Raw genomic sequence first — 20,043 nt, 5'->3', positions numbered from 1 at the left:
AAAGAATCCGCAGAGCAAAACATTTAAAATAATGGGGTTTTTTGCAGACTTGTAGGAACGCATACTGCAGTCTGTCCAAATGTATAACTGTGGTAGCACTGCTTTTCAATTAGATTTTGAGGTCTTCGTAGTCTATGAAATTTATGGATTACAGCAGAAAATGTTTCCCAAAATTTGCCACAATAGCAGAATCATTTTTCCTTCCTTCTAGACATTAAAACTGTTTTTAATTATAAGAAAGTAACCCTCGGTGGAGGGTGTTAAGGAAGAAAAAGAAAGAAAAAGAAAGAGAGGATGTAATATTTCCTAAACCACGGGTCTGAAGACGCAGATGCACGTTGCTCATATAAAGATCAGTTATTCAACGTTGTTACGGAAGAGATGGCAATGTGTGTGCGTGTGCTTAACTAATTGAAAATTGGTGGTGGTTAAAATAAAGGAAATGAGAGAAAAGAAAGAAAGAGAGAGAGGGGTGGAGGGATAAGCAGACTCACAGATCGAAAGAGAGAGAGAGAGAACAGAGGAGGGGAGGAGAGGGAGGGAGGGGTGACGCGGGGAAGTACTTAGAGAGAAGACGCATCATCTGTGCAGTGGTGGGAGCAACATCTCCTGGTTGCAGTCCGACAGCAACGCGAGCAGCTTTTCCGACTTGTTTCCAGAAACCGTTGTTGCGTGACGAGACCATGTGGATTTACAAGCTCGTTTTCGGATTCGTTTTCGTCGTTTCTTGCTCTGGTAAGTTTGCCGAAAACTACTCACAACTGCTCCCGTTGCTGCCCAACGTGTGACACCAGAGCCAGCGTGTGAGCGCACTGGTTTGCGCTCCCTGCACAACAAACTGTCAAGCACGAGTTAGGAGTGCCTTGAATCATCTGATTTTATTACTGTCGCTGCGATGTTCGGATAATAACACATTCGTCTTGCGTTTAACTCTGTATAGGTGTGTTATTAATGCAATCTGGTGGTGCGCGATTTATGGGTTAGCGTTACTTAGAGTCAAAACACATCCCTGGCAGTATTTTTTAAGACTGGACTTCAGTGAAAAGAGATGCTTTTGCTAAGAGCAATTACAGAGCTTTTTCATTCTAACTCACTACCAGAGCTCATTGGACTATACAGTATCGCTTTGAAATTTAGCTGAATGAACACTGGGTAAGTGATAAGAAAAAAACATCTGCTTATACGCTAACCCACTGTCACCTAAAGTGACCTGTTAAAATCCAATCAATCGTGCAGTCACCCTGTAGCTGAGTGCAACTTTCGCGGTTCATTGCTTCTTGGCACTCAGCCGGTCAACTCAAGCTGACGAGCGGACAAACACTAGGCCTCTGGTACTCTGTGCTCCCCAGCTTGCTTACCACATAGTAAACTATCCAGACACTGAATCTGAAATCAACTCTGATGTGTGACGTCTTCCCTTCAAGTGATTCAACGATTTTTGTTTGTATGTTCTCTATGTGTTTGTGTGTGTGTCAGCCTCGATTTCATTTGGGGCCAGTGACAAATGACTGTGCATCCCATTGGACGCTGTAAACCTAATGGGATGCACAGTTAAAGCAGACTTCTTCACACATAAAGTATTGTGCAAAAGGCTTGAGTCACTGCTCATTTCTTTATATTTTAGCAGGAAAATGGGGAAATAGGTGCAGTGATTTATTGAAACGTTTGCAAACATAAATGGAAATATGGTTTTTGAAAGCAAGAACAGCGTTTGCAGGATTCTTAGAAACTTGAAGTCAGTATTTGGTATGAGCACCTTTATTCTTCAACGCAACCTGAACTCTTTTAGCCAAGCTGTCTTGCAATTCTGCAAGTAGTCTTCAGGAATAGTTCTCCAGGCTTCGTGTAGGTCATTCAAAGCTCTTCTATGGATGCTGCTTCAAAAATGTTGAGGTCCGGTCTCTGGGGAGGCCAATCCATGACTGATAGTGTTCCATGGTGTTTTTCTACAAGGTATACTTTTACTGCATTGGGAGTGTAGTTTTGATCATTGTCATGCTAAAAAAATGAAACTACTGTTAGTCAGATGCTTTCCATGGTGACCAAAATCTGTTGGTACTTTTATGCGTTCATTCAGCTCCAAACATTGACAGAGCATCCACTCTGTTTCACAGATGGCTGTAGACACTCACTAATGTACGTCTCTGCTGACCTCCATATTTATTTGGATCTGATTTCTCTTGTCACTCATATTCAGTCCAGTTCTTGCACATTACCTATGCATTTTCTCCTTGTTTCCCTTCCTTAAATATGGCTTTTAAAAGCCAGCCTCCCACTGAGGCTATTTCAGATGAGGCTTTGGTGAGCAGTAGAGAGAGCCGCTAAAGGGCCAAAATGCATCTCTCAGGTCCTGTGTCAGGTCTTTTTTTTTTTTTTTTTTTGCAGTTTTACAGTTGTTTTTGTTTTTTCATTCTCTAAGGCCATGGCTTTTTTAAAGACTTCTTCTTTTGTCTTCCATCTGTCCAGTTTCCTCAGTTTTTTTTAAAGTGCACATCAAGCCAGATATGCAAAAGCTTTTTGGGAATCATCTTGTTGGTGCAAAAATACTATTACAGAGTGCACAAGATGCATTTTTAAATTGTTTTGCTAAGTTGCCTGTTACATGTAGACACAATACTGTTTTATTGCTTGGTGTAAGTGCTTTTTTTTTCTAATGGTTGAATGATTCATAGTTTTTTTGTTTGTTAAGTGACTAAACACACAAAAAGAAAATATTTCTGTGAAAATGATCACAAACAAGGACTGGAGTGAAAATAACTGAAAAAGAAAAAAACTGAAAGATATGCAGAAAGTCTGAAGAATTAAGACCACTTAAAATTAAATGAAAGTCTGGCTCTTTGCAAAATAAAAAGAAATGAGGTGTTTGAGACGTTTTCTAGACAGTCTCATCAGCAGACAACAAAGAATACTTTGTTTGTGTGAATTCATTTTATTATTATTATTACTAGAAGTAGTATTTAGTATCCCTTGTGTTAATATATACAATTTAGAATGGGCAGACTAAGACTACTTTTGTCATGGATGTAGAGCCAGACAAGTCTGTAGACTGTCATAAAGCTATCTGTCCGTGTTCAACCACAACAGCATCAGGCCCTTCCTAATGATGCTCTCTCTACCTATAGTTGAGTCTCATTAATAATGTAAAATGTCAAATTAATGCTACTCAGTAATTGTGACCACATTTTGTAATTGTGTATCAGAAGGCAGAAGAAATGCTCTCCAGGACTACCAGAAAACTGACAGCATTCAACTGATGGTCCATTCTGATTCCTCCCACCTGACCAAAAGCAGGAAGCTGAGCTTATCGAAATGTGCTAAAGCCTGCAGCCGCAACAAAAGGCTCCCCTTTACCTGCAGGTTTGTCCATGCTAATGTCATTACCCTTTCAGTTTCAGGATATTACTTTGGTAACATGGGAATGGCTTTCAGTTCGTCTTACTTAATTAATGTTTGCATGATGCATGAATTTTGATGGTTAGTTTAGCAGGCCTCACCTTTGTGTACTCACAGAATCCCCATGTTACTGGTTTCCTTTTACTTCAAGATGTCATAAAACTGACCATTATTATTCTCACTCTCCCTCCTGTTTTCTCTTCCTCCTTTCCAATCCTCTTTATTCTCTAGAGCATTTGTGTATGATCATAAAAACAGGAAATGCCAGTGGCTGTCCTTCGACAGGAACTCACCAGGAGTTCAGAGCCAGCAGAACATGAACTACCAACTGTATGAGAAGAAAGGTGCTCTACATTTCCATGTTTTTGCTCACCCAGCTGATACATACACAACAAGTGTCTCTGACTCTCAGAAAAAACACATCCTTGAGGTAGCCTTTCTTTCAATAGACACCACTGCTTCTGTAGAGGTTTTGTTGATTTACATTTTTTAGAAAAAAATAATATCCATTTCATAACAATTTATGCTAGAGTGATTTTAGCTCCGTGATGATGGGAACCCTCTGGGGGGAAGACTAGGAAGGGCAAGGACTATTGGCATGTTTATTGGGTTGGGCCACATCATGGTTCATTTTCTGTCATTAAGCGGTGTTTATGTAAATATTGGAAATTCCCACCCGTTTTCAATCACACTGACCACAACTGTGAACTGTGAACATGCCGGCTGTGTAACATATTTTTTACTGAGTCCAGATTTTAAAGATGATTAGGAAAGCAGATTTGACTTTTGGCATTGTCGCATCTCCGTTAAGCTCAGTGTTTCAGATGAAAATCTCCTTCTGTCTGTTTTCTCTATTATCTGTTCTGGCTCTGTATGCAAAGCACTTATCACATTTACAAGACCATTCTCTGTGTCTGTCTTATTTCAGACTATGTTAGAGAATGCATTGTAGGAACAGGGCAGAGTTACAGGGGGCGGAGGTCAGTGACTGTGAGTGGGATCCTGTGCCAGGCCTGGGCTTCTCCTGTTCCTCATGAGCACAAGTAAGAATCTGATGTACTTTACACCACAATGTCAAACAAAATAGTGTTATAAGCTCTTTCTTACTGTTAGTTTTGGCCTGCTAGTAATGCAATTAGCTAGTAGCTAGAGGCTGGTCTGTATGTGTGTATATGTATATATGAGTATGATATATTAGGGGTTGATTAGGCTCCTGGGAGCAGTCATTCATCAGAACTGACCTCATTGTAACGCCTTACACAGTCACAGATCATTTCCTGCTGTGGACCTACTGTTTATCTAGATGTGTATGTAGTGTGAATTCAAGTGTGTGTATTTTACTTTTACTGGCATATGCCACATTTGGTTAAATCTAAGTTCTAGGTATGTCCCCTAAATGTCTAAATCTATTTTTGCTGATAAGATATTTTTCAAAGTAAGAAAAAAGTTAAAATAATAAGATGCCAGTAAAAGATGACAAAAGTGAAATTTGCACTGATCTCGGTTACATTGCACAGTGCAGTTGCATAATTTTTTACCCAGTAAGCAACAATATAGTTACATTAATCTAAGCCTATATGACTAAGATCCACTGTAGACTTAATAGCGACAGAGAGAGCTATGTGCTTCCTTGAAAATCAAAGATGACTGTACTGTACACTAGCCATACTTTATCGCTGAACCCTATGCTACCTCCTCTCTCTTTTGTTTTTAAACTGTTTTCCTCTTTTTTCCACATTGTTGGAATTCTGTTCATTATTCTCTTTATCACTTTCATATTTAAAGGTAATCCAAGATTGAAAGATAGCCACCAATTTCCTGATTTCCAAAACAAAGAGCACATGAATAGTGTTGAACCTTCAGTAAAAAAGAAAAATCCCACTGCCCTTTCTCCTTAGAGATTTAAAACGACTTTGAAAGGCTTTGTAGTGTCGAATCAAAGCCGGCAGTGTACGTTTGCACCTCCAGTGAACCTGCTTTATCAGGCCGTTATTAACTTTTCTGTAAATCAGGTAATTAAACCCAGGCACTTTGTATGTTTTATCAGTTCACTTACAGACATGGGAAATTGACATACACGCAAGCACAGATTAATGCACGCACATACACACAGACACAAGTTCAAATAGCATTTTTATCAGTGTAAGGTTTCCCCCTCCATAGATTGCCCACCAAAGACTTCTCATTTTTGTACCTGTCATTACCAAATCTAGTGAAGGACTATTTCATAGCTTTATCTTTTCCCCATCATGTGGAAAAACACCGCTTGTCTAACAAGCTATGCTTTCTGTGTCCATCATCACAGCTGGTGACTACAGCCATGTGCTTCCCTGATGTAAAAGATATGAGTCATTTGTCAGTATGTTTATGTTACGTCCACCAACGCCAACCTCATGGAGAACTAACTTTGCTTTTAAGTATTAACCTGTTTTCCCTAAAAAAAGACTGCTGTGTCACTGATGATTCAGTCCTTTGGCATAGTTGTCAGTAACTTTTATTTTTGTTAATTTCCACTGGTGGTGTTTACAGAGCAGCACTCTTGTAAATGAGCAAGGAGAAGTCATTCTGTCAGAGATTAAAACCAGAGACCACAAACTGTGACCTTTTGGTGTTTTTCAAAAAGAAGTTGCTCTGCATGCGAGCCGAAACACTGTATTTGGCAGCAGGTCTTGGTACATGTGTTTGTTTTGTAACTGCAGCTCTGCTTCTGACAGATTCATGTCTAAGACGTTCAGGAAGACGGACCTCCGGGAAAACTACTGTCGCAACCCAGACAACTCTGCTGTTGGCCCATGGTGCTTTACCACTGACCCTCGGCCACACTTCAGACATGAGGAGTGTGGCATACCACAGTGTTCAGAAGGTGGGTTTTACACACAGGCACACACGTTTGCAGAAATATATCAGTGCTTATATGAGCACATATTAATGTTAAAATAATACCCATTCTGCAATCTGCATTATCTCATCAATTGAGGCTTGATAGCCTGAAACGAGCTCCGGCAAACTAGGCAATCATATAGTTGGACTAAGCAAGTTCACCTAAACTGTGCTCTCTTGTGATATCTATCTATCTATCTATATGTGTGTGCGTGTGTTACTTGCTGAGGCCAGCTGCAGCTGTTCCCAGGTGTGTGGTTTGGTTTACACTGTCCTCTCTCATTCCATCAGGCTCAGGGTTTGTAAAGGGTTTGAACCTGAAGAAGCGGGTGTTGGAATGTTACGGGATATTAATCCCCCTGTCGTCTACTCAACATCAATTGTTAGCCATTATATCCATCCCTGTGGCATACATGTGGTTGTGATGAAAGAAGAGGGCCTCCTCAGCATGTTTTAGCCTTTATGTTATATCGTACAATGTTACTGTCAGGCACTGAAGGAGGGGATGATAATGACCTCTGTTATCTAATCCTCGGGGATTCATGCTGTCAGAGGGGTTGTTTCCTCAGCATGCATGGCACTGGATCACTTTAATGAGGCGCCAGGTTGTGGTTGGGTAGGACAAAATGGGAATCCTTCTTGCTCTTTAACTGACACAAGTTGTACAACAAAGATAATGACATTTTATTTTGATAAAAAGCCTGTGCTCTCCCAGTAAAAAAATGACTGGGAGGGTTTCTCCTGAAATTAAGTGGTCCTAATAGGAAACATACACACAGACACGCAAACATGGCGTGTACAAGCACAAATACATGTGCAGCCTGTGGACTCACAAACATCTGTTTCCAATCTGGATCCTTGCTGTTGTTCACACTAGACAGTGTATTCTACTCACCAGGCAGAAAATGAGGCTTTGTCTTTATCCAAGAAACTTTTTAATGTTTGCATCCATATTTTAAATATCTTTGTTTATAACGAGTCTTCATTAAAGCTGAAGTATGCAAGAATAAAGTACTTTGATTGGCCAAAACTGATCATTATGATATACAGTGGAACCCCGGCTTACAAAGTCCCCATTTAACGAAACGCCACCTCTTCCTCCACCAAGAACTTCGTTTCCAGCCAGCATCGCCTCACTCAAAAGGCGATGGAAAAAGGTGCTTCGACTTACGAAAGACCCTCTGGAACGAATTATTTTCGTAAGTCGGGGTTCCACTGTAGTAGGTGTAGAAATCCAGTTCTTGCACAGCCCAGTTGAAAATCTAGTATGGTGAAAGGCTGTTAACGACTTGTTTGTCTAGTGTAACAAACAAAAAAATGTTGCTTATCCCACTTTAAGTATTATGTTATCAAAATGTTTAGTTCAAAATGTTGCTTAACAGTTTGGGAATCTAATATTAAACGCTAAAGTGTATTCAATTTGATCTTCAGCTCTATTCCTTTGTGAGCCCATGGCTATCCTACTAAAAAAAACACACCTCTCATTTATATTCTGGATATATGATTTTTCATTGATCAACTTAGCATTTTTCTAAGATATGTGCATGTGTTTTTCTGCTGTATAGTTGAGTGTATCAACTGTATTGGCGAGGATTACAGAGGACCAATGGACCACACAGAAAGTGGAAAAGAATGCCAGCGGTGGGACTTGGATGACCCACACAAACACCTGTACCACCCCAAGAGGTGATGCTCACAATTGCACACACACAGATACACACTTACCTCTGCAGCGCACAAAATTTGTGCAAGCTCAATCACATCTACTTGCATGCATGCTTATAGCATGAGAATACATTATGTTTTAAAAGGTTCATAAAGTAATTCAATGTAGTTTCGCTGCACTTACTTTGGTGATGAAGTGATTTGGATTCAGTTAGTGAAAACCTTCCCCAAAGGAATAATACTGGAATCCAGTGTGTGTTTATGTGTTTTTTTTTGTGTGTATTTAACAATAATATGTTGGGAAAATGCTTCATTTTGACTTAATTGTCCCAAATTGCTTTAAACTCTCAGACTTGGGCCTAAGCTGTTATTCATTTATACCTGTTTTAAGGTTGCATATATTTTATTCTATATTGTTATTCGTTGCACGATCTTCAAAAAGTGTGTGTACACGTCAGCTGTGTGCATCTGTGTCAAGACAGCTAGTGGGATGGCAGGTGGTCTGGATTAGTGGGGACTCGTTAACACATCCTTAATCATCCCACTGTTTATGTAAACGAGGTCCCAGACTGCTCATAGCACTAATGTAATAAGAGGGTCCCACTGCCTGATACTTCATGCCTAGTGGCTACAGGCCTGAAGGGATGTAGGACTTTGGGATGACTTACTGTAGAACACCTGTAGTGGTGCAACTCATTATCTTCCTCACTCCCCTGAGCTCAGAAGAGTTATTAGTGTGTCGGTTACATGCAATGAATTGTCTCTCAACTATTTTGCACTGCTTGTGAATCAGCAGGAAAATAGAAACATGGATCTCTTGACTTTCAGAATATAGTGGCAGTTAACATCCTCATGAGTCCTCCAAGTGTGTGATAGTTGTTTTATATTTTATTTATTTGCAATGCTTTTGAGTCTTGTTTCTGCTTACATATTTTTTCTGCCTGTTTTGTATTAGGTACCCTGACAAAGGCCTGGATGATAACTATTGTAGAAACCCAGACGGACGCCAAAGACCCTGGTGCTTTACCACAGACCCAAATACACCCTGGGAGTACTGCAACATCACAGTTTGCGGTGAGCATATATTCATGTTTGTTTGTGTGTGGTTGAATCCATTACCATTTGTCATGCATGTTACGGAGCAGTCTATGCCCTTCTGTTAGTGGCAGTGTTGCTGCTCAGTGCGGGTCGACAAAGTATGACTGACTGCAGCAAAATTTGCTGCTTCCTGTACCTTTCATTTTACCATTCCTCCCCTCTTCCTGGCTAATGCTAAAGAATATACAAACACACACTCACCCACCCACACAAACAGATGCAGAGCCCCCCTCCCCTCCCTCTTAGGGTTGGCTCTCTGTTATGTCTTCTCTGATAGCCAGAATGTTTATTTTTTTCCCTGCACCACTGGCTTTCTGTTTATTGTTCTATGCCAGCTCTTATGTGTGGTAGTCAAACTGCACAGGTCTGAATTACTGCTCTACATTAACCTCGTGTTACACATGCAGACACAACACCAGGGTCACACACACTACAAGCAGATCATTTACACCTCATACACTTAGTGCAAACGGTGTGATTGATGTTTAAGAGATCGTGTGTGCGTCACATCTGGCTTTGGCTTTGTGTGTCTTTGCACTTGTAGTAAACCAGCAAACACTGCGTGCTTGGAGTTCACCCTGCAATCAGTGACAAGTCAGACACTGGATTCTTCAAGAACATAAAATAGAAACAGAGCTGGTGTTGTTGTTGGACTCTGCTTTATTCTCTTTAGTCTGTGACCGGCCTGCTTTCCTGCTAGAAGCATCAGCAGTCCTGGCTCCATGTTTACTAGATGGCACTCCACCATGTGGACCCAGTGATTCACTGTTCTCTCCCCCTTATTTTCTCCTCTCTAAAAATTGTCTTCTACCCAGGGCATTCAACCCTTCTCTCACTCTTTCTCTATTATGGGAGCTTTTTGGGAACAGACCAAGTTTACGACCCAGTTAGTCTTAATCAAAACAAGGCACACAGAGACAAACAGATAAAGTGTTCATTTGATAAGGCCCCTTCTTTTGTTTACTGTCAAACTAGTTCAAATCTATTTTTATGCATCTACTATGCACAGCAAATCTCTGTTTTAGAGACTTGAAGATCTGGCGCTTTGTACATTTTCGGGTACAGTCGTGTAATGCTCAGGTTAATGAACTTGTAGCACTATCTAATGAGGATCTCCGTGAAGACAAGTACAGCAGACTCAATTTCGTGCCTTGGTTATCTTTTTGAGCCTAGCTAAACTGCATTCTTTCAAAACCACAGCTATTCTGTTGATGTCAGATAGTCAGTGTACTAAGAGTATTTGGCACCATTTCAAATACACTGTCACACTGAATACATCTATAATCCTGGCTGTTTGCTACTATTGACATCACTGTGCACTAATACAAAGTGGATGTATCTTGAGATCAGGGAATGATAAAACCTGGGGATGAGGACAGTGTCATTTTTAGGCCAACTAATTTGGCTGCCATCAGAGCAAATTGTTTGTTGCAGTCTGAATTGTAGGTGTTGGCAGTTGGGAGACTGAATTCTGCACAGTGAGGGTCTAAATTTACCAGGAGGCAATTTACCCCACAACCCCCCAAAAAAGTGCCCCATTGGCAAGCTGTACTTTTCTGAACATACATACACTTTTATGGCAGAGCATGCAACATTAATCAGTGTAATTGTATCTATTATATTAATGTTTTCCACAGCAATGTTACACAAACACACTTTTTGTTTGACTTCAGTTCACAGTTACCAATTTTTTTTTGCAGAGGATGGCATTCAGACTAACATATTTTGATATATTGGTAGACTCATTTGTTTATGTTTCGTGTGAAAATGTAAATTACAACAGTGGCAGAACCTTGACCCTGTGGAAGTTCCTGAAACATCTTCCTGGAAAATCATTCATGGAGAACGATATACAAATTTCAGGCAAATAAAAAACCTCCTGGGGGTTTTTCAACTTTCTATACAGTTCAAAGTTACCATAATTTATTCAGTTTTCATCACTTTTTTTCTCTTACCGCTCTCATTTCACTGATCTGTAACTCACAGCAATTGTTTTCAAAATTTCTTCATACACCATTTAAACTAAATAAGCTTTTATCAGTTCTTCACCATCTCTGTGCACAGTGTAAATTAGGTGGCCAAACTTTTCACAATGTCTTTTTTTCTATGTTAGTGCAATCATAAATGGTAAATTTGAGCAGATTCAAACTAGCCCCATTCAGTGTTGCCAACTCCTCAGTAAGGAAAATCGCTATTGGTTGTCCTAAAAGTCGCTAGAAGTCGCTAAATGACGTTATCGCCTAATTTGCATAATTGGTCATGCTAATCTAATATTAACCTATGTCGTTGGAGAGAGAAATAACATCGTGGAAGAGACATAAAGTGAGTAAAAAACGTCCTAAATGCATTTAGCGTTTATTTAGAACTACAAATTAAATTTCTTTTAGCAATTATTGTTTTTTTTTTAATGTCACAATTCCAACCCTGCTCCTTTACCCGGGCTTGGACCGGCAAAAGTGACCCGAAATAGGCACTCTGGTGGAGTTACTTTGTGTGTGTGTGTTTATAAGTAATTATATTAAACCTTGTGATCCACAAAACAGCATAAGAGTAAAAGAGTAAAATAAGAACTGACTGCGTTACAGCACCCGCTGCTTGTTGAGAGTAAAAGTGTCTTTTTTAGCGACTTTTTTTTAGAGAAAAAGTCGCTAAGGGGTCTGAAAACTCGCTAAATATAGCGACAAAGTCGCTAAGTTGGCAACACTGGCCCCATTTATACACTGTAGTTGAGGCATTTAAAATTAATTTTCATATGCATTTCATATTGCCTTATGCGTGAATTCCTTTTTTATTTCAGCATTACATATGTTGAGGGAAACAACCACGATTTTAAGAGTTGGGTTAGCCCTCAGTTGTGGTTGGTAGTGTTTAATTCTCCTCATATACCAGAGATAATCCTCATATCGAAGAGGATTTGTTTATCTAACATATGTAAATAAAGATTGACTTTTGGGGGTTATGCTGAAACATCTTTAGTTGCAAGAGCACAAGATCTTGAGCCTAAATTACTAAGCTTTCTATATACTATACTATCCTTGCTATATTTTGGTTTGCCTTTTGGTTTGTTTAAGAACATGTGTTATTATTAATTTTTTGTCTATATTTGTTAGAAACCCCTCCTAAAAGTAATGTGGTGGAAACAACTGAGTGTTACCAGGGCAGAGGAGAGGGTTACAGGGGAGCAGTAGATATGACGCCCACTGGACTTACCTGCCAGCGCTGGGACTCTCAGTATCCCCATAACCATACATTCCTGCCTGAAGCATACCCCTGCAAGTGAGTCAGAAACTTACATGATACAACCATCCACTCACTCACCCTTGCACTTACATTTTAGCAGATTACAGCATGACTTTCTCTTGTGTTTTCCAGGGACCTGAGAGAGAACTTCTGTCGAAATCCAGATGGCCAAGAATTCCCCTGGTGCTTCACTACAGACCCAAGAGTCCGCACAATGTCCTGCATTAATATCCCTCAGTGTGGCACCCAAAACAGGCTTGTCAGCGGTGAGAGACTCAACGGATTTATTTGGCTTTGACAGGAGCAAGGGAAAAGACAATTTTCTCTCCATCGGAAGCAGATAAATGCGCATATTCTGAGAGAGATCTTGTAACCACACACATCCCAGCGGAAAGCTGTTGCCCTGTAAGAGTGTGGGAAGGACTGACCACCATGTATCACACAAATAAAATCTGACAGCAACTCAGGATGGTCAGTTCTTACTGGTCACTAAAAAAAGATCGAAAGATTAGTGCCATTTGAGATTCTTTTCGAGGTAGATTTAGAAGTTCTACATGCAGATCTATAGCTGAGTAGGCAAATTCAGATTCCCTAAGGGATTTTAACGGATATTCTTTCGAGACTGAGTGGGCTTGAATTGGAATTATAAAACCACTCTGAGGCTATCTTGTGGTTTACGCTTGAGAGTTCAATACATTCCCATATACAAAATACTGTAAATTAAATGAAGGGTAACAAACAGCTAAAAAAAATTATGAACGGCAGTATTTTTCTCATTTATCATTGTCAAGGATTACTTTTGTGTTTCCAGCCAAGCATAAAGTAGGACCACTACAACAACTACGATAGCTCAGCTAAGGGTTGTGTATTCTTTTGCTCATATTTGAACACAATTCACAGTTTTTTTTTTACTCTAGCTTTTCAGTTGAACAGCACCACATGCATAATTGTACATTTATAGAGACTGTTTTGCATGTTTTTGTTTAAAGCCCTTATTTGTTTGCACACGCAGTATGTGTCCAGACAGCCTATCTAATTCTTCTATCTCATTTTGTCCAAATCCAGACTGCTATGAAAGATTTGGAGAAAATTACCAAGGACAGCAGTCAAGGACTAGATCAAACCTGCCCTGTGCTCCCTGGAGAGACCACAGCAACAGGTCGGCCCACTGGATCTCTGCTACTTCCTAATCACTTTCCCAAACTTCACTATGATGTAGAAAACAGACTTGCACCATTAATAAAACTGTAGACAAGCACTACTGGCTAAAATAGACATTTAAATTGTCACACCGGTCCACAACATGTTAACCCACAGACCCCAACAAAGTGTAAGAGATTTTAAGGCACTCAGTGAGACAAGAAGAAGAAAGAAAACACAAATTTTGAACAGAAGACGACCTTGTGCACGACAGTCCTGCTATGCAAGTGTATCTGAGTTTTCTAGAACCATGTGTGCAAATCTGAAACATGGTGTTGTTTTAGGGAGGCACTTTGTAAGTGACCTCTACTTAAGTCTCGCTGTTGTTAGTCAGTCAAGGCAAGCCACTTGTTCTCAGAGGAGAAAACAACTCCTAGCCTCCCCTACAGCTTTTTTATGGCTTGAGAAGCGTTTTCCTGAAAATGACCCAGCTGAGCAAGAAAGACTCCCAGAGATAACTTGGCTGGGCGATGCACTCTTTACAACTCACCCTTGACCCTAAATTCGCTCCTTTACAGGAACACTTCAAAGCCACTCAACCCCACTGTATGGCTCCTTCTAATGGGTCAAAAGCTGGGGTTAGGAAGTCAGAGAGAGAGCTGGCTACACCAGAAGGATAATATAAATAAACATGAATTTTAAACCCTTGATTGCTATGATTTCACCACCTTATTAGTTAAGGAATTTGGTGTGAGAAGGGATTTAGTTTGTGGTTTTAAAATTGTAGCAAGAATGCTTCATGTGTGGGATACGTCTGCACGAGTATTAGATATGTGAATGTAGGTGGGAGCATACTGTCTAAGTGAGTAATTCCTTTGCAAATCACCTCATTATCTTGTCTGGAGGGAGAGAGCCTACACAGCTGTGTATTTAACGGTCCAAATCCTATCTGGCTAAATTCATTCAGCTTTTTACACATAGTTATAAATCAGTAGAGATCCTTTTTTTAACTGTCAAAACAAGACAAATTATCTGCTTAAACTAAAAGAAAGAACGAAAGCAAGGGAGATGTTTCTTTTGTTTTCACGTTGTCTTTGGGGCTTAATAAATGTTGATGAAAGATTTGTTAAGGGATCATTCGGGTTTCTGTGTTTGCTCAGTGGTGAGAGGGGCATGCCGACGGCTGGCCTGGAAGGAAACTACTGTCGAAATCCTGATAAAGACAAACATGGTCCCTGGTGTTACACCAACAATTCTGCCATACCCTGGGACTACTGCAATGTGAAACCATGTGAGTGTCAATCCATACAATATGAGCACTGACACACACACAGAAACATAAAAGTCACTTAGATAATGTGTAATTGAAGCTTTATCATAGTCCTAGAGAAAAGACTGAGCTAGTGTTTTTTGTTTTCACTTCTGTTTCTTTCTCTCTCACTCTAACACACACACACACACACACACACACACACACACACACACACACACACACACACACACACACACACAGAGAGAGAGAGAGAGAGAGGGAGAATAATTTGGAGTGGGTAAGTCTGTCTATACTCACAGGAGATCCATAGTCATCAGGAAGCCTGAGGGTTTTTGTATGGAGCCAGAGGCATCATGCTTGCAACTAGCTTATAAAAGTTTATGAATCTTTTTCTTCTTTTTTACACTTTTTTTTAAAACTTTTAACTACAAGACCATACCCTTGTTGTATTTCACATTTTAGGATTCCTTCTCATTTACTGTTTTGTAAATAACTGTGTTACAATTCTGATTTGTTATTTAATATATTATCCTTACCATCTGTTATCTTGCCGAGCCTCCATTAGTGGTGTGAATAATGCATCCATGTTTGATTACTTGACATGAGCAGATTATCAGAATATAAATGAATTCATGACTCCTGACCTTAAAACTATGAGAAAAGTACTTTAAAGTATATAAATAAAACATAAGCAGTTGTGCTCTTGTGGCGTCTGTTACATCTAAAAATCTAAAATTAGGAAGCAGCTTTAACCTACAGATACACTGCAACCCTTTTAAGGCGTGTTGCATTCAATTAAACATGATATGGAAAACAAACTCATTGGCTCTGGTAGCTGTTGCTCTATGCTCACTGTGAAATGTACACCCCTGTGTGAGGTTGGCTCTTACCTTGTATGAGTTAATGCGCCCTGATCACTTGCTTGTCTCCTTGCCTCTCTGCAGGTAATGCTTCACAGAACACCATCCAACTGGGTGAGAGTCTCTCTGTGCTCATCTGTCTGCCTGTGTGTGCGAGTGGCTCAGTTGCTGAACTGTATTTGATTGGCTACAGAACTTGATGGGGTGCTTTTTATGTCCAGCTATAATGATGCATGAGATAATGAGGTTGTGGTGGCATCTGTTTCCCTTTCTGTGTGTCTCTGTTGGTCTTTCTGTGTTACTTTGTACTCTTTTTCACATAGTAATTGAAGAACAAATGATGAATCCTCTGCTCTCTTGACATACAGAGTTCAGAATACAAATGGGTTCTGTTAACATTTTCAGTAATCACCTTAATTATCGGCCTCATCAGTTAATGTTCTTATGATGATGATTGAGCTGCGTCGTTAGGCAGCTCGAGTGCCTCTTGTATTGTGACTATGTAAACAATATATGTCCGTGTTAACTACAGTGACATTGTGTCTGTGACCGTGTCTTTATGGCTAAAATTTAATGTATATTTTATTTGCGCTCTCACTTTCCAGGTGAGGAGGCTTCTGTGAGCTGTTTTGTCCATAAGACAACGAGGATCGTAGGAGGAAGTCCAATGAGCATATCAGAAGGCAGCTGGATGGTCAGCATACAGAAAGGGTATGGGATTTAGCGTTCGACACATTTTCCTCTACTAAAGAACAGTGGAGGATCCTGCCCAGACTATTCTTGAATTGATTAAAAAAAATCTGAAGGGTTGCTTATTCTTTTTCTTTTTATCTTGTCGACTGGGTTTTAGAATTTATGTACAACATATGTTTGTTTTTGCTTTGATCCTTGACATTTATGATCAGTCAGCATGTACATATAGAAAAGAAACAGGGTTAAGAAAACAGATTACCACTGTAAGAAGTTCACTTATAATACTCTTATTTCTCTGAACAACATAAGGATTAGCCTATTAAGCCAGATTCATTAAATACAATGACTGTCTAGAACATAATTATTAGTTGTGTGCTTATATATTGGTGAAGTTTCAGATGTATTGACGAAGAGCTTGTGATGTGATTCTATTAATTGTATTGTCAGGTTGTCATAGTATGATTACAAGCGTTTTCCCCGAGATTTTCTCCCCAAAGTGGCGCAGTTTCAGGTCATGTATGCTGTGGGATGTCATAGATTTGACCTCAATATAATATTTGTGTTTTGTGCTGTTCTCAGATCAATGCACTGGTGTGGCGGTTCACTAATACGAGACGAGTGGGTGCTTACTGACAGAGAGTGCTTCTCCTCATGGTAATGTTGTCTCCCTTTTTGGTTTTTGGAGTAGGGCGGTAAAAAGTTAAAGGATTTGAGCAGTTTTAACCCGAAGAATGATAACTGTGCAGTATTTCCAACTGTATTAACTTTTTCTTGTGCCTGTTCAGTGTTCCGAACCTCAGCGAGTATCGAGTGTGGCTGGGGGTCTCTGATATTCGAGAGGGCGCTCCTGACTGGTCTAAGAGGCAGGAAGTCAGTATAGCCCATGTAATATGTGGCCCTGAGGGCTCCAGCTTAGCCCTCCTAAGGCTCTCTAAGTGAGTGCCTGGAAAAATAATCTCAGTGATATATTGATATATTTTTCTGTACTTGTGATGCTAATCATATTTTGTAAATATGTTTTTCAGGCCTGCCCTTCCTGCAGACAATGTCCATACGATTCAGCTACCTGTGGCTGGGTGCAGCATCCCAGAAGGAACAATATGTAAAATGTATGGATGGGGAGAGACCAAAGGTACTAATATTATATATTGGATTATAGTATACATACCTATTTTCTGGTTCTTATGCTTGCAATATGTTAACCCTGGGTTCTTCTTAACATTGTGTTGCACTGTATTATATTTACTACAACAAAACACAGGCAATGAAGTGCAATTTTTAACTCTTTCAGGCACTGGCTATGAAGATATGCTAAAGGCAGTGGAACTGCCCATTGTCAGGAATAACCGGTGTAGAGAAATGCACAGAGGAAACCTTCACATCACCACCAACAAGATCTGTGCAGGAGGGAAGAGGAATGAGGGAGTGTGTGAGGTAAACTGTTGTAAACAGTTTGTATTGTTTTCCTAAAGAAGTGTTTTGGTATTTACACACAGGGCAAATAACTGTTTTAGTGATCAGAAGGAAAGGTGCTCACGAGAATTCATACAGTGCACTCAAACCGTGTTGGTAAACAAGAACAGGCTTTTACTCCTATGGATAAAGTAATTGTTCCCAGTGTGAATCTACGTGGGCATTAGCGCCTTTGTTTAACACAGTGCTTCCAAAGCCCAGTTTGATCTAAATCTCAAACAAATGTTATGTGAATCCGTGGGCTTAGTATTCAGTCAGTTGTAAATAGAGCAGCTGGAGACTGTTGCGCTAAATTTCATCAGCTATCAAAGACTTGATTTTGTGGTTTCTGGCTTTAGAAAAGAGCTGCCCATGTTTGGATATAATATCTATAACAGAACAATTTCATTTGAGTGTCAGAAACGTAAAACATTAATGTTAGCTGTTTAAAACTAAGGACAAAGAAAAATGTGCTATAAATTTAATCTTTCTTCTTTTTTTTTTTCTTTTTTTTTTCGCAGAGGGACTATGGAGGCCCTCTGGTGTGTCAGGATGGGTATATCAGGGTTATTGTTGGAGTAAGTGTCCATGGCAGAGGCTGTGCTCGGGCCAACCAGCCTAGCATCTTCATTAACGTGCCCTTCTACACGCAATGGATCTACAAGGTTTTCAAATATTACCCCAACACCGTCTAGAAACGTAACCGAGAATGAAAAAAGTTTGGGGGACTAAATCTGACCAAGACCACCAGTGGTGCACGCAGGATGCCTGGTTTATATGTTTTGCATACTTACACAGTCCAGATCAATAGGAAATTGATCCAAGGATGTACTTACACTATGATGTAATATTTAAAGTATCAACAAGAATATTCAGATTCCAAAAGGCACTGATGGCAGTAGAGTGGATGTTTTATCTTAGACATATGGTAAGAAAGTCAAGAAACAACAAAGTATGGCTTTGACTGAGTTGGGAGCAGAACAGACAAACATACACATATATGTATATATCTTTTTTATCCAATTCACATTTTCCTTTGGGTAGCAGTTCCACCATAAATTGTGTATGTGTGTATGTAATTACTCTTGATTCCTGGCATTACTTGAATATTTTAAATACCAAATTCGGTGGTTCAGCAGCTGCTTTTGTAGAGTACGTCAATGGGCCACTTAGAAAACTATCCAGTGGTAGGGCAACGTTAAGGACACTATGACGAGCTTTGATAAAGTGGTCCTTACTGTACATACTATTTTAATGAGTGTGTTTGTGACACTCTTAATTCATTTAGGTCTTATAGATCTATTATAAGGGAACTCAGATGTTGGGGTGGATATAAAGTGTGCTATCTCCGTGTTTTAGCTTTTAGCCACATTTCTGTTTCATTGTGGTGTCAAATAAACAGAAATACCTAAATAAACTGCATCTTCAGTGTTCTTCTCCTAACACAATACACCTGACTGAAAGATGCTCTTTGCTTTCTGTGTAAAAAAAAATGAGTGTATGGTTACCCAGTCTTCACAGGATTTGAAAAACATGTATTTTTTTTCCTTTTATGTGTGCACAAAAGTTCTTTCTGTACAGAATATAATATTTCGTTTAAAAAAAAAAGTTGAATAGTCATTGGTATGTCTGTTTTTTATGTTTGTTTTTTATGTCTGTGTATGTGCAGAGGGAGAGTGAGTTTTGCCTGTGAGCCTGTGCACGTTTAAACCAGAACTGAATCCACTCTCATACCTTGGCAGACCCTTATTTTAATTCCACCCTAGATATTAGCGTGTCAGAGTCTGCTGTTTCCAACTCTTGTGGATGGGATGTGGTCTTTGTAACATTACTGTCTGTGATGGGTTTCACTGTGATGACTGAACAGCCCTTGAAACAACTTGACACACTTCTTTTTCCAGTGTCAGTGATTGAGATGGCTTTACAGCTACATTATTTTTGCATGAGTGAGAAAAATGGTCTGTGTGTGAATGTGTGCACACTAAAAGATTCTGCAAGCTGCTATATTCCACAGACTGTACAGTAATGCCTTATAATATAAAATGTGTATTGTATTGAGTGCACTTACTATGAGCGTGAAATGTTAAACCCAGTTTCAGCATTATTTTCAAATGATGCCTGTCATTATATTAAACTCTTTTTCTACTTATCTGTGAATTGAATTTTAATTTCATGTTTTAAATGTTGCATTCTTTGCATAATGAGTACAAACATGCATAACTGCAGTCAGTTTGCTGCATAATTAATAGAACAGAGGTTGGTTGTTGTATTTCACTACCAGAAGATGGCACCATGGTAGCATAGAGACTATGAGGACGAATTTGTAATCTTGCTAATCTCTCTTTCTCC

At 39.6% G+C, this 20,043-nt stretch overlaps 1 protein-coding gene across 1 annotated transcript; it reads left to right on the top strand.

Annotated features, from left to right (window-relative positions):
• Positions 1–578: 578 nt before the first annotated feature.
• On the top strand, positions 579–19,843 carry hgfb (hepatocyte growth factor b). Its single transcript, XM_086298484.1, has 18 exons — positions 579–735; positions 3,201–3,357; positions 3,625–3,737; positions 4,322–4,436; positions 6,108–6,256; positions 7,839–7,959; positions 8,894–9,012; positions 12,147–12,312; positions 12,409–12,542; positions 13,342–13,435; positions 14,577–14,707; positions 15,634–15,663; positions 16,155–16,260; positions 16,822–16,896; positions 17,028–17,177; positions 17,268–17,374; positions 17,534–17,676; positions 18,216–19,843. The coding sequence occupies exons 1-18, from the start codon at positions 684–686 to the stop codon at positions 18,387–18,389; spliced, it is 2,136 nt and encodes a 711-aa protein (XP_086154610.1). The 5' UTR covers positions 579–683; the 3' UTR covers positions 18,390–19,843.
• Positions 19,844–20,043: the final 200 nt, after the last annotated feature.

The sequence above is a fragment of the Aulonocara sp. 'chitande type north' Nkhata Bay genome, linkage group LG7 (genome assembly GCF_057382095.1).
Source record: "Aulonocara sp. 'chitande type north' Nkhata Bay isolate Kocher_YH1m ecotype deep benthic linkage group LG7, A_spYH_male_GT1.1, whole genome shotgun sequence".
NCBI classification, from domain to species: domain Eukaryota; kingdom Metazoa; phylum Chordata; class Actinopteri; order Cichliformes; family Cichlidae; genus Aulonocara; species Aulonocara sp. 'chitande type north' Nkhata Bay.
This window is presented reverse-complemented; position numbering and strand designations above follow the sequence as displayed.